The sequence below is a fragment of the Callospermophilus lateralis genome, chromosome 11 (genome assembly GCF_048772815.1).
Source record: "Callospermophilus lateralis isolate mCalLat2 chromosome 11, mCalLat2.hap1, whole genome shotgun sequence".
NCBI lineage: Eukaryota > Metazoa > Chordata > Mammalia > Rodentia > Sciuridae > Callospermophilus > Callospermophilus lateralis.
Window position 1 is genome coordinate 12,497,145 of NC_135315.1, and position 15,812 is coordinate 12,512,956.

The window sequence follows — 15,812 nt, forward strand, 5'->3', positions numbered from 1 at the left end:
TAGATGAACCTACCAGTCTTATGAATTAGGAAGTCAAGGCTGAAGACATTCACTCCCTCTGACCACTACTCTACACCAGTGTGTTCAATGAGGAGGCTCTCTGGAGGGAACCTCCACTTCACTTTGGATAATGCCCAGGCCTTTGTGCTGGATACTCCGACTATGGTGACCTCCCTACTAAAGGGAACTTTTTGAGTTTACCCAAGTGATGGATGCACGGTTTCTTAGTCAAGATCATCCACCAAGGAAATCTGTCAGAGTGGTCAGGCAATTCCTATCTTCCTTTATGACTATCACTTTAGCATTAAATATTTTCAGAAAGAAATCAACCAAGAGTTTAGCTAAAAGGAATTTTTAAAAAGAAAGAAAGATTATCTCTGAACTAAACAACGGGGGAAAGAAGAAGAAAGATTTCTAAAACCCTCTGAGGATTTAAAATAAAAATGGCATCACACATTCTAGAGTAAAATCCCTTCAAGGAACTAACTGTCCACTGTCACACGTAAATCTATAGCAAGTAGGAATGTATTACATTTTGGAAACAAGGTATCTCCCTCCAAAAACTCCTGTTCATGCAAGTATGTTCAGAATTGAAATGCTTGGATTATAAGTGTGACCTAATCAGTCCATCCTAGTTTGAATGGACTAGCAGGGTGGTAAGTGTAGGTAGGTGAATTGTGGCTGGAGGAGGTGGGTCACTGGGGGTTTGCCCTGAAAGGGTTTATTTTCTCTGGGGACCTTTCTCTTTTTTCTCTGCTTCCAAGCCACCATGAGGTTAACAGCACTCTTCCGCCGTGCCCCTCTGCCATAATGTTCTGCCTCGCTTCGTCCTCAGAGCCATGGGCTCAGCTAACCAGGGACTAACCCTCTGAAGCAGTGAGCCAGAATAAACTCTGTCTCTTCTAAATTTTTCTAGTGAGGCATTTTGCTCACAGCAAAAAAAAGCTGACTAATATTTAGAAGATAAAGCTTTTTCTTAGTTCAGCAGCACACTTACACACAGTGCACACCAGTGAAGCATGAGGTCATGAAGATTAAGAAGACAGTTTCTAAAAATGTTTTTAAAAAAATAAAAAAGGACTTACTGTAGCCTGTGTTTGTGCCATGTATTCACCTTCCATTTTATTCAGACGTACATTTGTATCCTCAAGCAAATCTTGAATATTTTCAGTGTGTCGCTTTTGAAGTTCAAATTTTTCCTTTTCCATTTCTGCTACAGCACTGTGGAGCTATACAATGAAACCAAGACGCTTTTACCACTATGGAAAAGACGACTTTGCAATTCAGAAAATAAACATTTTCCAATATTCCTGTATGTCTGTGTATAGATAGATGAATAGATAAATGCATATGTATATATTTATACATAACTATATATACATAGACAATTTTTGTGTGTATATATATCACTATATATGTATATGGTGATGTAACTACAAAAAACATAAAACCCACAAGAAAGTTAAGATGACACATAAAGAGCATAATTAAGAAACATTTTCAGTTGCCTTCCTGAATTGAAAGTTTTAATCAATGAGCAAATATTAATGGAAATCTCATACCTCAGGTATAAAGGGTAAATAAATCAGATAATACCATACCTCAGTTTAAAAATATTAGTCTAAAATAAGAGAAACAGTAATCTTTATGTTGTTTTTTTTTTAATTTGTTCTTCATGTAGACAGTAGAATGTATTTTGACATATCATATATACATGGAATATAACTTCCTATTCTTATGGTTGTACATGATGTAGAGTTTCACTGGTTGTGTATTCATATATGAATATAGGAAAGTTATGTTCAATTCCCATTCCAATTTCCACTCCATTCCCCCACTCTGCATGTCTAATCCTGTGAATCTCCATTCTTCACCCCATTGTGAGTCAGCATTTACATATCAAAGAGTACATTGGAATTTTGGGATTGGCTTATTTCACTTAGCATGATAGTCTCCAGTTCCATCCATTTACTTGCAACAGCCATAATTTCATTCTTCTTTATGGCTAAGTAATATCCCATTGTGTATATTTTAACTACTGTGAATTGAGCTGCTATGAACATTAATGTAGCCACATCAATATAATATGCTGATTTTAAGTCCTTTGGGTATAAGGCAAATGGGTCAAATGGTGGTTCCATTCCAAGTTTTTATATTGTTATTGATTAGGAATATTATCCATATTTCTCATCTTATTTGCATAAAATTTTACACAATATTAATGTAAAAAATGCTTCTTTGCTATTCAAACCTCCAAAAAGACTTCACATCTTTGTCAAATGGATAAAGTTTTTAAATGTCCATGTAAACTAAGGTAAAGAAAAAAAAAAGTAAATTCTGAAGGTCCAAACAAGGTTCAATGAATAGTTCAAGGGAAGACAGCGAAAAATTTGTGCTCTCAGCGTCTAGGCATTCCTTCAGTTCTCTTCATGGGCATGGGATTCTTACTGCCTGAATCTAACCCCACTCACCAAGTAGGGAGAGCTGGAGTCCAAAATAGCCCAAATGATCTATTTGTTTCACTATTCATGAACATGAGAGAGACACAAGGACATGGCACAGGCATTGTGAATGCTTACTTGACTAAGAAGACACTGGAGAAACAGAAGACTGAGAAATGGCTCAGGATGGCTCAGCAGTAACCACACAGAAGACTCTTGTGGTTCACAAATTAACATATGCAGTTTTGACTACTTGTAGGCAGTCCCTCAAGACTCTCTAAATACATTTTATTTGTATTTTTGAACTGCACATCTTAAAAGTAGTATTATGTCCAGTATTCAAAAATGAGTGAACTGGCTGGTATAAGGCATAGCCAAACCCATAGCACCTATATCTCAGTGCTATGACCCATGCACTAGTGATTTTGTTCACATCCAAACAACTTTAGACTATAAATTCTAGTCTGGATTACATTATATGTTGTATGATTTTTCAGAAAGAAATGGCCAAAATCCAAGATTAAAACTGGTATTTCCTTACCAATTTTGCTTAAAAACCTATTGACTGTGACAAAAAAATAAGAAAATTAATTAAATAAAAGAACTGAATCAAAAGTATGTTTTCAAAATGAAAATTACTTTACAGACCATAGACCTCTAGAAAGAAATACACCAGAACTTTAACAGTAGCTATTTCTAGTTGGTCTAGAATTTTAAATTATTTTAATTCTCTTTATTATACCTTTCTGTATATTCTGTGAAATCCATTACTTTTACAGTTAAATGTATTACTCTGAAGCATGTTCTTTCATATTTTCTATCTATTTTAGGCAGCTTACCTTTTTTTCCCAATCATTATTCAGAAATTCTGTACTTTGTTCACATATCTTTTTTAGCTCTATAATCTGGTTTTCTTTAGTCTCTCTGATAACTTGACAGTCACGTATAAGGGTCTGAACTGTCAAAAATGATGAAAATATAGTTAAAACAATTCTACAAACCAAATAAGAGTTTGATGATATAAAATATAGTATACCACTTAATAGATAATTCATTTTTTTACCAAGAATTCTCAATTCTTTCTTCTAAAATTTTTCTTATTCTTTGCCCTTTTTCTCAATTTGTGACTAACATCATAAAGAGCCTTGGTTGAAAAATGTTAACAGTGTGCCATCTTCAAGTAACATACTGCCTCTAATTGTTGTCCATTGTTGCTTTAAATGGAGCTTTCAACAGTACAAATCCAACGACTCTCCCAGGCTGAAAATCATTCCACAATTATCCTCACCTAAAGGATGAAGGCCAAAAGCCTCTAACATGGAAATCACAGCTCCTCATGATCCAACGATTCTATGGACACTTCTCTTCCCACTTCGGCATTTTAAACCTGTATTCTAAAATACACCAACCTATCTGCAGAGTCTTGAGAACATATTCTTTCATAAATCACTATCTGTATATCCATCTACCTGAAATATCCTTCCTTCCCTTGTTTAAAACAAAACAAAAAAAAATTCCTGCTCATTCTCAGAGTCTCAATTCAAGAATCACCTTGGTGCACTATTCACCAAGCAGATTCTTCCCCTTACAGAAACAGAAACTCCTTTTTATTTCCACAAAAGAACAAATATTTTTTCCATTGAGTCACCTATGACAGTATGAGAATTTACTTGCCTATTTCCTCTTTAACAAGACTATTTTCACTAAGGAAAAAGGTATTTCAATTTTTTATCTACAGAGCATAACAGAGCCACACAGGCAAGTTCTCCAAAAGACATGTACTGAAGGAATAAACAAAACTATCATTTCATATATTATTGCTCCTAGATTCTTTAAAATATTAATTATCACAGTTTATATTCTAAAATTTGAATATGTTTTACATTATATAAAATATTTCTCTTTGCCTAGCAAGCCATGGGTCTGATCCTCAGCACTGAAATAAATAAACAAACAAATAATATTTTCCTTATAAATCATTTTTATTTCTATCTTCTTTCCTAAAATTATTTAAACTGTCACTGATTTAAGTGAAAATGTGTTTAATATATTCATGTTATCTGGATAATATAAATTCAGCTCCATATTTTACTTCAATATACCCTTTCTTAATTACTGAATATATTTTTCAGACAGCAGAATGTTCTAAAACATTTCCCTAGAAATTTCTTTCACTCTTAATCTCAACTATGCAATACATAAAGGAAGAAGATGAATCCAAATTAATTTAGTACTGGGCTTTAGCATCTACAACATGTTTTACATGACAATTCCAACATTAAGTAAGATCTGAATACAATTCAAAAGGCTTTAGAAGCATTATTTTAAGAACTCAAATTCTTCTCTTTAAACCTTAAGCATCTCTGAATTACTTGGTTTCAATCAGGGTAAGAAAGAAAATCTAGAAATAAATTTGAATTATTTTTTGTAGTCACTGATAATATTTGGAGAAAAACATATGAAAGAAATTTCTAATTACTTTCACCAATATTTAAAGCTGGAAATTCATTTAAAAATGTCTACTTCATTAGTTAATTTATATATGTAACTGCCATCCTAAATTGTTAAGAACATTACATAAACACATTCAAATTTGGTGATCTAGGTGAGAGCCACTAAGCTCTTCAAACTCCTGAAGAAAACTTTCCTTTCCCCTATACACTAGCTCATTGCCTATAGCCTATCATTCACAAATCCTCATTCTTCAAAACTTTTTCTTCAGGTCCATTCTCACAACTCATGCTGCCATGCCTCAGATATTCTGGGTCCTTATCATTTCTTATGAAAAATTACACAAGTGCAGAAGCCTGAACATCTTTGAGTTAGAAGAAACTTTACATATTCTTTTTTCTGATCTCAGTATCTTATAATGAAGAGCACAACCAATCGAATGAGATCCTATGTTTTCTAATGAGTGGAATGCTCATTCCCTACCCCCTCCCATTCTGTCTCCATGTTCAACACACTCATCATTACCAACCTATAGTACCTAAAATATGAGGTCCTAAAGTTCACACTTCAAAAGTCACTGCCTTCCCAGCATCTAGAAGATAAGTTCAAATTTGTAAATCTGAAATCCATGCTTAAGCTAGCCCCAAGTCAACAATGTGAATCTTTTAAAATTCTTATGTTAATGCATAGGTTACTCACTCTAGCTAAACAGTTTTGCAGCATCCTTCCCACAACTTACCAATTTTAGCATTCCCATCCTAACATGGGGAACTTTTCTCCAACTAATTAAATCTTATCAAACTTTTAAAAATCTTACAAAAGTTCCTTTCTCCAAAAATTACAACACTTTCTTCCATGACTGCCTGCTTATTTAGATGTTTTCACCCATAATCATTGTCAATTTAAACCGTGATTAAATGTTTTCTTGTCCTTCTTCAAGAATGTGTAAATGGGGAATATTGCTTAAAAAACACTTAAAACCTGAAGGAATAAATAAAGAAAACTTTCATTTCAATATATTATTGCTCCTAGATACTTTAAAATATTAATTATCAAGATTTACATTACTAAAATTGGAATGTTTTACATTATATAAAAAATTTCTCTTTGCCTAGCAAGCCATAGGTCTGATCCTCACAACTGTCAATCACAATACTAGTTGTTACCACTTCATGTGTACACATGGGTATGCACAGAGACACACACTGTTATACCCAGTCATATGAAAGCCCACATAAATTTGTCCATATAAATTTGATGAAAACTCAACAAAAAGACAGTAATTAAATTTTAGTTTCAAATTTGATAATCACTAAAATAAAAATATTATAAAAGATTTACAAAAAATCACAATATAACCTTTCTTTTCAAGCTTTCTTATAGTCTCGTCAGCTTCATTTTGTTTCTTTTTGTATAAAGCTTTCAATTCTTCAGTTTCTTTATTCTTTCTTTCTAAAATCTGCAATTAAATATAAAATGTTTTAGTATATTAAGCATAGAATACATAATTTTAAAAATAACCATAATATATTTGCAAGTCTGTCTCTGTTAATTTCAGAAATGGTTTTCCCCCAAAATGGTAAAAATTATAGCACACTGAAAAAATTATTAAATATGCTAGAATAATTATTATCTAAAAAAGTATGCCATTTCTTTGGAATTTTCACATATCAATTTTTAAGAAGATTATAAATAATAAATTAGGTGATTCCCGAAAATATAATTCAGAAATTAAACTGTCATAAAATGGCAGAGAGAAGTCATCAGAAACTTGACATGCTGGGATGGTACAGTTCATTCTATTGAATTGGGATAGAACATCTTTCAGCTGAGCCGATCCCTGAAACTTCCCACAAGAGTTTCCTCCCATCTTAATGAACAATGACAAGAATTCCCAGATACACGGGAAGATGACATCTAAAAATCTTCTTTAATATCTAGCTCTGCTATTGTGAATCCAAAAATTGAGCTCAAAATATGCCAAAAATTGCACAAAATTTTTATATCAGTGACATGTATCTATATCAGAGACATTTAATCATTTAATAAATTTAATCATTATTTTATACTTCAGAACATATCTTCATTTTTAAAAAAAACTACAGGAATCTAAAATGTAGGAAAGTTAGCCAGCAAGAGAAAGTACCGACTTGGGGGAAAAGAAAACCAAATTGAGGTAGGAGTACAAACATCCACAACTTTTCTAATGATTGAGCCATATTTCCTATACACCCAAAATCATGTTAAAAAAGATGTCTACTAATGTCTAATCAACTTTTCCTTAGTGTTTTTATTACCAGTGTTCTATTTTACCTTTTCTTGTTTAAGTCTCACATCTAAGACTGACAGGTAAATAAAAAAAGAAGTTTGACCCTAATGTCTGCAAAGAAGCAAAAAAAGAAAAGAATGTATGCAAATAGATACAACACTCTAATTTTATTCCTCCCCAATTTGTGACATTTAGAAAATGCCAGACAAGGAGCAAACCAATAACATACTTTCCATATCTGGCACAAGGTCAAGAACTTTACTTACATTTCACTTGGAAATTCAGATTATCGATACTATTTTCTTTTTTTCACATTGGATTTATTTAAAAAGAGAAATTTCTAGAAAGAACTTTTAAGTTAAATGTTTTTCATAGAATAAATCTTTGTAATAGGCAAACCAAGAAGGCCTACTTCAAACTCTATTATGCTGATTTTGCCAAATAGACATTTTATATCCATTTGTGTGTGTGTGTGTGTGTGTGTGTGTGTGTGCTCACACAGGAAGAGATTCTATTTCATTTGAACATGTTATATAAAAATTTTATCACTGACTTTAATTTATGACACTGAACTGTTCTATCTAAACAATGTAAAGTAACATTCTAATCAAAGCAAAAAGTAATATTTGCCTTTGACCTCTGAATGGGGGAAAAGAAAAGGAAATAATTAAATTTTTGTTAATATTTTTAGTTGTATATGGACACAATACCTTTATTGTATTTATCTTTATGTGGTGCTGTGGATCAAACCCAGTACCTCACATATGTTAGGCAAGTGCTCTGCCACTTAGCCACAACCTCAGCCCAAATATTTTTTTTCTCAAATATGCTATCAGAGGTTTCCTACTTGTTGCTTTGAAATAAAATGAGTCACATATGCATCTGACTAAATACTAATATGTTTTCTGCTTTTGAGAAAGCTTGAATACATAATGGTTGCCACCACCCACCTCTGTCTGTTATTCAGTTTGGGGAAACAGAATCTGCAAACTTTCTATTTGGATCAACTTTATGTATTTAAAACACACAAGTGTTATTATCACCAAATATTTTAAAGATTACTAAAATATACTCTCAACTCAAATTTCACAATCATAAGTTGATCATTTTTGCAGAGCAAGTTAGAAGGACAAGTAAAATTTTTATTTAAAAATAAAGATTAAAAGATTTGAAGGCCTAAATCTCAATAAGCTGCTCAAAAAGAAGCCTAAGCTATCAGTTCTAGCTTCACAGTGCATGCATCTGTATATAATATAGATACCAATCAGAAAAAAGTCCAAGAGTTGCTTTTTAAATTAAGAGAAAACTATAATTATCAATAAACTAAAAGAATATTAGGATGAAACAAAATCTAAGACAGCTGATGTGTTATTTCAATTTTTATATAAGGTAATGACAGAATGAAGATAAAAAAAAACTATTAAGAAGTCCAACCTTGAAATAATAGTAAAAGAAATAAAAGGAAATATAAATATAAGGTCTGAAATAAACATTTTGCAAATGAATTTTATTTATTTTTTTTTTGAGAGAGAGAGAGAGAAAGAGAGAGAGAGAGAGAGAATTTTTTAATATTTATTTTTTAGTTCTCGGCCGACACAACATCTTTGTTTGTATGTGGTGCTGAGGATCGAACCTGGGCCGCACGCACGCCAGGCGAGCACGCCACCGCTTGAGTCACATCCCCAGCCCCGTAAATGAAATTTAAAGATTAACTTCTGCTGGGAGGTTACCCTAGCAAATTCCATTTATAAGATAGATTATCATAAGGTGCACAAACAAGTGGATGGTTTGAGAGGTAGATAAATAAATGGATCATCACAAGATCTAGAATATTTTCAATATTCAATAAAAATAAAATTAATAAGCATATGTGCCCTACCTTCTGGACATCAGCATCATGTTTCTGTTGAAGTTTAAGTTTTTCTTCATGAAATTTTGCTTCCATCATTTTTGTTTTCATGTCCAACTTCAAGGAAAATATTGCAAAGTTATTATTAATTTACTTTCCCCTTTTGCAAAAATATACCATTAAATTAAAATAATGCCCTACATTTTAAAAAGTATTATTTTCCACTTTTACCTTGTAGCCCATGTTCTAGCAATCATACTAAACTAATTACTACCAAACTAATTAAAAATCTTTAAAATAAATTTCACTTTGTAGGCAAAACTGAAAATCACTTACGTTATCCCCTACCTCCTTCTATCACCTACAAAAAAATGTCCTTTTATAGTGGTATTCTGCTTATACACTTACATCCACATAGTATTCTAGCCCTTATTATTTTTTATTTTAATAGATCTCTTCCAACCTTTGGTTCCTTTGCTCACATCTACATTTTCATTCAAAATATTCTTATTTTGAATAAATATTAAATATTCTTTTTATTCAGTATCCTATATATTAAAACATGATAGTTTGAGCATAAAATCCTTAAAAATAGCAAATTACTGAGAAACACACGTCCCTCTCCTGGGATCACAGACTACCAATCCCTCAAGGCAATGACCTTGTAGCTTTTCAAGCATCCCTTAACAGCTCCTGTCCTCCCCACCAACACTACATGCAACAGTGTTCTCAGCAGAACCAGAAAAAATATCATCAATGCTTATTGGTAAGGAGTGTACCCTAAAATTAAAATAACAGTAGTAATAGGATTTATTCCTTACAATTTAAAAGAATATGTTATTTAAAAGAATGGATTCTGACAGAACTCATTTCTAACTTTAATTCTAATCACATTATATATCAATTGTGTGACTTTGGACAAGTCATAACTTTGACATCACTTCCTCTTCTGCACATAAGGAAAATCATGCTTCCCTCAATGACTGTGAAAATTCTATTCAATGGAATAACCTAAGGGACCATTCTCAGTACAATAAGTATACAAAGTAGGTATGCAGAAATATTCATTTACAATCTTAAGAAAAAATATCCCTTTAAAATAGTAGAAATGTACTTTCAAAATATTTTCTTGAAATTTTTTAGATGCATTTTATATTTCACTTATTTCAAATACAAAATTAATATAAACAACATAAACATACAGCCAAATTAAAATTTTACAAATAAAAGCTACATAACAGTTTCTAACTTTTAACCATTATAAATAGTAAAGGAGACAGTTGCCTATTTACTATGCAAAAGGAAAAAGTCTGAATATTTCTTTTCCCGTGCCTCTAAATCATCAGGTACTTCTTCCTTATCTTTGCTGAAAGGGAACTGATTGATCTAAATAAATAAGACGATCCTTAACAGAAGTGTTTTTGGGGTCTATTAAATAAAGCACAAAAGTCAGTATAACAAAACTGGCCAGGTGTAAAGGACACAGTTCACTGCCAGATGTCCCCATAATACCTTTTAGAGGACTTGTCATATCCTCAGATTCTGAGGGTTGGCCCTAAATACCATGTGACTGTGTATGGTATCCCACTCACCACCTCTCACCTGTCCCACCTGAAACTCTATTGACCAAATTAGAAATAAACACCTAATATATGCTTAAGCAATTGATTACCTGGTGAATAAGTGGTTATTTAAATTCTCTCAAGAATCACAACAGAGACAGCAAATCTGTGTATGGTCAAGGAAAGTCAAAGAAGAAGAAGTGGTATCAAAGTGACGACTTCTCAAAGCCACACAATGATATGTGGTGGGATTAGAATTATAGTTAAAAATGAGCTCTATCAGAATCCATACATATTCTTTTAAGTTGTAAGGAATAAATCCTGTCACCTCTGTACTTTTAATTTTAGGATAGCTCCTTATATATGTCTGACTTTCCATCAGACTATTTTGCTGAGAAACTGGAATGTTCTAGAGCACTATCATCAAGAGAAAGTAGATGAAGAAGTATGCAGAAGAAAGTGAAGCAAAGACACAAACAGAAAAGAATATAAACAACTTAATATCTGAAACAAGAACCAAGTAAACTATCTCTCCAATAATTTCTACGATATAAGGCTATAATTCAAAATCTGTGTGCCTTTTTATTTACGGTAGAATGATAGATTTCTGTTCTATGGTATAACACTAAAGAAAAATTCAATTTAGCCCAAGACGTTCCCACATACTTTTTACTCAGAGATTCATTAATTGTTTATGTTTTGCCCTACATGCTTTATGACTTTATATATAGATCTGTATATATATATATATATATATATATATATACACACACACACACACACACACACACACACACACACACATACACACACACACACACATATGGAGAGAGGGAAGAAGATGAGGAGAGAAAGAAAGAGACTTGCATATTATTTTCTAAATCATTTTTAAAGTTATTAACATCATGCCTCTATCCCTAAGAATTTAAGCATATATTTCCTCTAGAACAAAAACACTGTCTTTCATAATAACAGCATAGTTGTAAAGATCAGAAAATATAATATTAACACAATAATATTATCAAATGAAAAATGTATAGTCAGCTTAGAAATTATCACAATAATGCCATTTATAGCTAATATTTTCCTAGTCCAGGATCCAACCCAGGATCAGGCATTGAGTTTAGTTGTCGTTATCAACTCTTTCCTCTAATCTGAACAACCTTTCTTAGTGTTTCTGAGCTGAAATTTTTGAAGAGTACAGTCAATTACTGTACTCTTTCTTAATCTGAATATATCTGAAGTTTTTTTATGATCAGATTTCTTAGATTTTAGTAAGAATGGCACTACCGAGATGTTGTGCCCTTTTTTTACACCATTGTAAAAGGATATTGGCTTGTCCTAATATTTTCAATGTAAGGTTTAATGACTTTGTTAAAATATAGAATACCACAATTTTACAAAGGTATCATTAAAAAGAAAGTTTCCCGGGCTGGGGATGTGGCTCAAGCGGTAGCACGCTCGCCTGGCATGCGTGCGGCCCGGGTTCGATCCTCAGCACCACATACAAACAAAGATGTTGTGTCTGCCGATAACTAAAAAATAAAAAATAAATATTAAAATTCTCTCTCTCTCTCTCTACCTCTCTCTCTCTTTAAAAAAAAAAAAAAGAAAGAAAGTTTCCCTACAACCATCCCTTAAAAAAAAAAATACCAGAAGAGTATTTTTTCTATGGAAACTCTGAACTTGATGCCATTGGATAGCTCTATATTTCTGCCCTGTACATTATGGAATGATTCATGAGAAAGTATCAGGATCAGAATACATAAATAGTGGGCTAAGGTTATGGCTCAGTGGCAGAGTGCTTCCCTAGCACACATGAGGCACTGGGTTCGATCCTTAGCACCACATAAAAATAAATAAAGGTATTGTGTCTATCTACACCTAAAAAAGAAAAAGTTTAAGAAAAAAATACAGAAGTAGTCTTACTAATGTAATATAAAAAGATAATATGAAAATACAAGGTTTAGGTGGAGATGTAGATCTAAATAAATATAGATGTGTGAATCTATATTCACATTTTGTGTAAAAGAAAAGAAAAAAATTGCTTATTTAACAAAAAAGACTGAAATTGAAAGACAAAATATAATTCTTCTAATTTGTTTGACCTGTAAGTAATCCTGACACCAAACAATACTTAAATGTTCTTTTCCTGGGATCAGGATATATATCATTTCAAATTTGAAAGCCTGGAGACGTACCTAAGCTATAATGAAGAAAAGAGTACCAAACGAACCTCCCACTGTAAACCAGCACAGAATAGGACAAAGTATATGAGGAAACTGTACTTGGCACTAAACAACAGGCAGTGCAGCATGATGATCCTATGAATTGACCCCACAATTTCAGCTCAGAAACACAAAGAAAGATTGTTCAGATTAAAGGAGAGAGTTGATAATGAAAACTAAAGTCAATGCCTGATCCTGGATTGGATCCTGGACTGGGAAAATATAGGTATAAATGGCATTACTGTGATAATTTCAAAGCTGACTATAAATTTCTCATTTGATAATATGGCTCTTTGCCTGGGTACAACTGGAGTCCAGGTATAGCACCACAGGCCCACTGAGCTGAAAAGGCAGAGGTCTGAGTTCACAGCAGTTAAAGAAGCAGGAATCTTAGGTACAGAGCACTAGAGAAGTCTAAGCTGCCCACTAGATTCCTCTGCCAGTCCTGGAGTGTGAATTAGTGGGCTGGATGTGCAGGCACTGAATGAAAATTGGAACACAGCTGCTACAGGTAAAAAACACAACCAGGATTACAAATTAAACAGGGCTGGGAGACACCAAGGATACAGCAATATGGAGACATCTTCCTAAAAACTTGTGAACACCTGGGCATCCAGTTGAAACACCATAAGGACTATACCTTAAACCTACACTAAACTTGCCTACAAAAGGCTAAAAGCAAACCTCTCAGATCCTCAGATAGACAGTATGTAAGCTGTGTTCGTTAGGTTGGAAGGATTTGGATACATGTTTGACTTTCACAGATTTGCCCACAGAATATTAATCCAAGTCTACACAACTTGAACAGTCTACAGGAATGGAAAAAAAATCAATATTCCATAAAGGAAAATAACAGAATCCAGAGTTTCCACAATGTCCTTTGAACAAAAATTAATAAACATGCACAAAAAGAAATTTTGTACATAGGCAGAAACAAATTTTTTAAAAAGGCATTAATAAAACTCAAGATGACTGTTTGCCACAGAAGTGTTTAATACAGCTAAAACTAATAACTTCAAAAAACTCAAGGAACATATATTGGTAAAAAAAATTTTCAAAAAACAGTAGCGATCAGAAGATAAATAAATTATATCTTAGAAATGCTGAAAGAATAAACACTTATCACAGAACTGTAATAAAAAGAAATACTAAAAGATCTTCCTAAGAATGAAAGCAAATTATATGAGATGAAAACTTACACATGAAGAAGAGTAGCAGAAATAGTAAAGTGGATAAATTAAAATTATTTTTATATTCTTATCATTTTATTTAAAGACAACTCTTTCTAACAATGAAATGTGGGTTTATAATGTACATAGAGTCATCACAACAATAGCACAGATGAAGTAGGGTTAAGTTGGATTACACTATTTTAAAATTATTAGATTTGGGAAGTAAGAATTGAAAGTAGGAGAAATTCAGTGTGGGTGATAAAACACTGACACTAAATAAACTTTTATAAGGTAAGGACACATATTTTAGCCCTAAAACAATGATTAAAGAAAAAAAAGAAGATATAACTAAGAAGTCAAAAGAAGTTGTTAAAATGGAATAATAAAAAAGTGAATAAACAAAGATAAGCCAAGAAATGAGCAATGAAGGAATGGAAAGAAAAAGAGAGGCTCAGTCAAAATGAATACCAAGAAGGCAGATATAATCATGATGAATAATGATTACATTAAATTTAAGTGCACTAAACATTCCAATTAAGTGATTGACTTATGAAATATTCTTTAAATGGCCCCAGTATATGTTGTATGCAAATAATCCATTTTAAATGTAAAAGCACAAATAGGTTGAAAATGAAAGGATAAAATGAAATACTACAAAATAAACCTGTAGATCTTTCCGGCACTTCTTTTCATTCATGAGAATAAAATACAATAAAATATCTGTAGGAAAAGAGTGCAATAAAAGACCTAAGGGCTACTTCATAATGACAGAGGAAGACTTCCTAAGGATTCAATAGCAAAATTTCCCTTCACATTCAGAATTAGAAAATATTCATAATAGCTGCCATTTTGACTGGAGTGAGATGAAATCTTAGAGTTTTAATCCAGAATATGAAAAGAACTCTTACAGGTCAATACTAAGATGAAATTGTTTTAAAATGTTTAGCAAAAATTTAAACAAATGCTTAATATTAAAAATATAAATTGTCAATAAGTGCATGATAAGATGCTCAATATAATAATAACTATCTGCAAATATAAATTAAAACAACCATGAGATCAAGCTGTACAAACACATGAAGGTAAGCAGGATAAGCTCAGTGGTAGAGTGCTTGCCTGGAATGTGTGAGGTCCTGAGTTCAATCTCCAGCACTTCAGGAAAAAAATAAAGAAATCTTAAATGCAAGTCGCTTAGTGAAAGAAGCCAGTCTGGAAAAGACAAACATAGGACATCTAGAAAAGATAAGGAGAGATGAATAGGTTGAGCACAAAGGATTTTTATGGCAATAAAACCATTCTGTTTGATACTATATGGTATTTATATAGCATTATGCATTTGTCAAAACCTACAGAATTTACAATACAAAGAATGAACCTATTGTAAATTATGGACTTGAGTTCATAACAATGTGTCAGAAATGGCTCATCGATTTTGTAAAAAGTGCACCACACTAATGTAAGACGTTAATATTAGAGGATACTGTTGAGGAGGAAGGTGAGCTAACTGGAAATTCCTTATACTTTCAGCTCAATTTTTCTATAAAACAAAAAGTGCCCGTTAAAAAAATCATATTACTTTTTTTAAGAAAACTTACAGTGAGATACCATTTACACCACTAAAATGGCTAAAATAAATTTTAATTGAGAATATCAGGTGTTGGTGAAGTTATGGAGCAACAGGTACCCTCACTGCTGATTGGAGGGTAAAATGGCAGTTACCTGTAAAACACTTTTTAGCAGTTGTGTCCAAATCAAATGAAAGCTTAAATTTAAAAAAAAAAAAAAAAAGAAAAGAAAGAAAAGAAAATCTTACACACTAATTTTGATAGCATTTTTAGCC

General features: G+C 32.3%; 1 protein-coding gene across 3 annotated transcripts in view; it reads right to left on the bottom strand.

The window, feature by feature from the left end:
- The window catches only part of Cep112 (centrosomal protein 112), a 472,932-nt gene that overhangs the window by 353,219 nt on the left and 103,901 nt on the right, over positions 1-15,812 (bottom strand). For all 3 annotated transcript variants that reach the window (XM_076869863.1, XM_076869862.1, XM_076869864.1), the window contains 4 exons: positions 9,041-9,127; positions 6,252-6,351; positions 3,281-3,399; positions 1,086-1,229 (listed from right to left, as the gene is read on the bottom strand). In XM_076869863.1, coding sequence (XP_076725978.1) covers positions 1,086-1,229; positions 3,281-3,399; positions 6,252-6,351; positions 9,041-9,127 — 450 coding nt within the window. The remainder of the gene's footprint in view (positions 1-1,085; positions 1,230-3,280; positions 3,400-6,251; positions 6,352-9,040; positions 9,128-15,812) is intronic.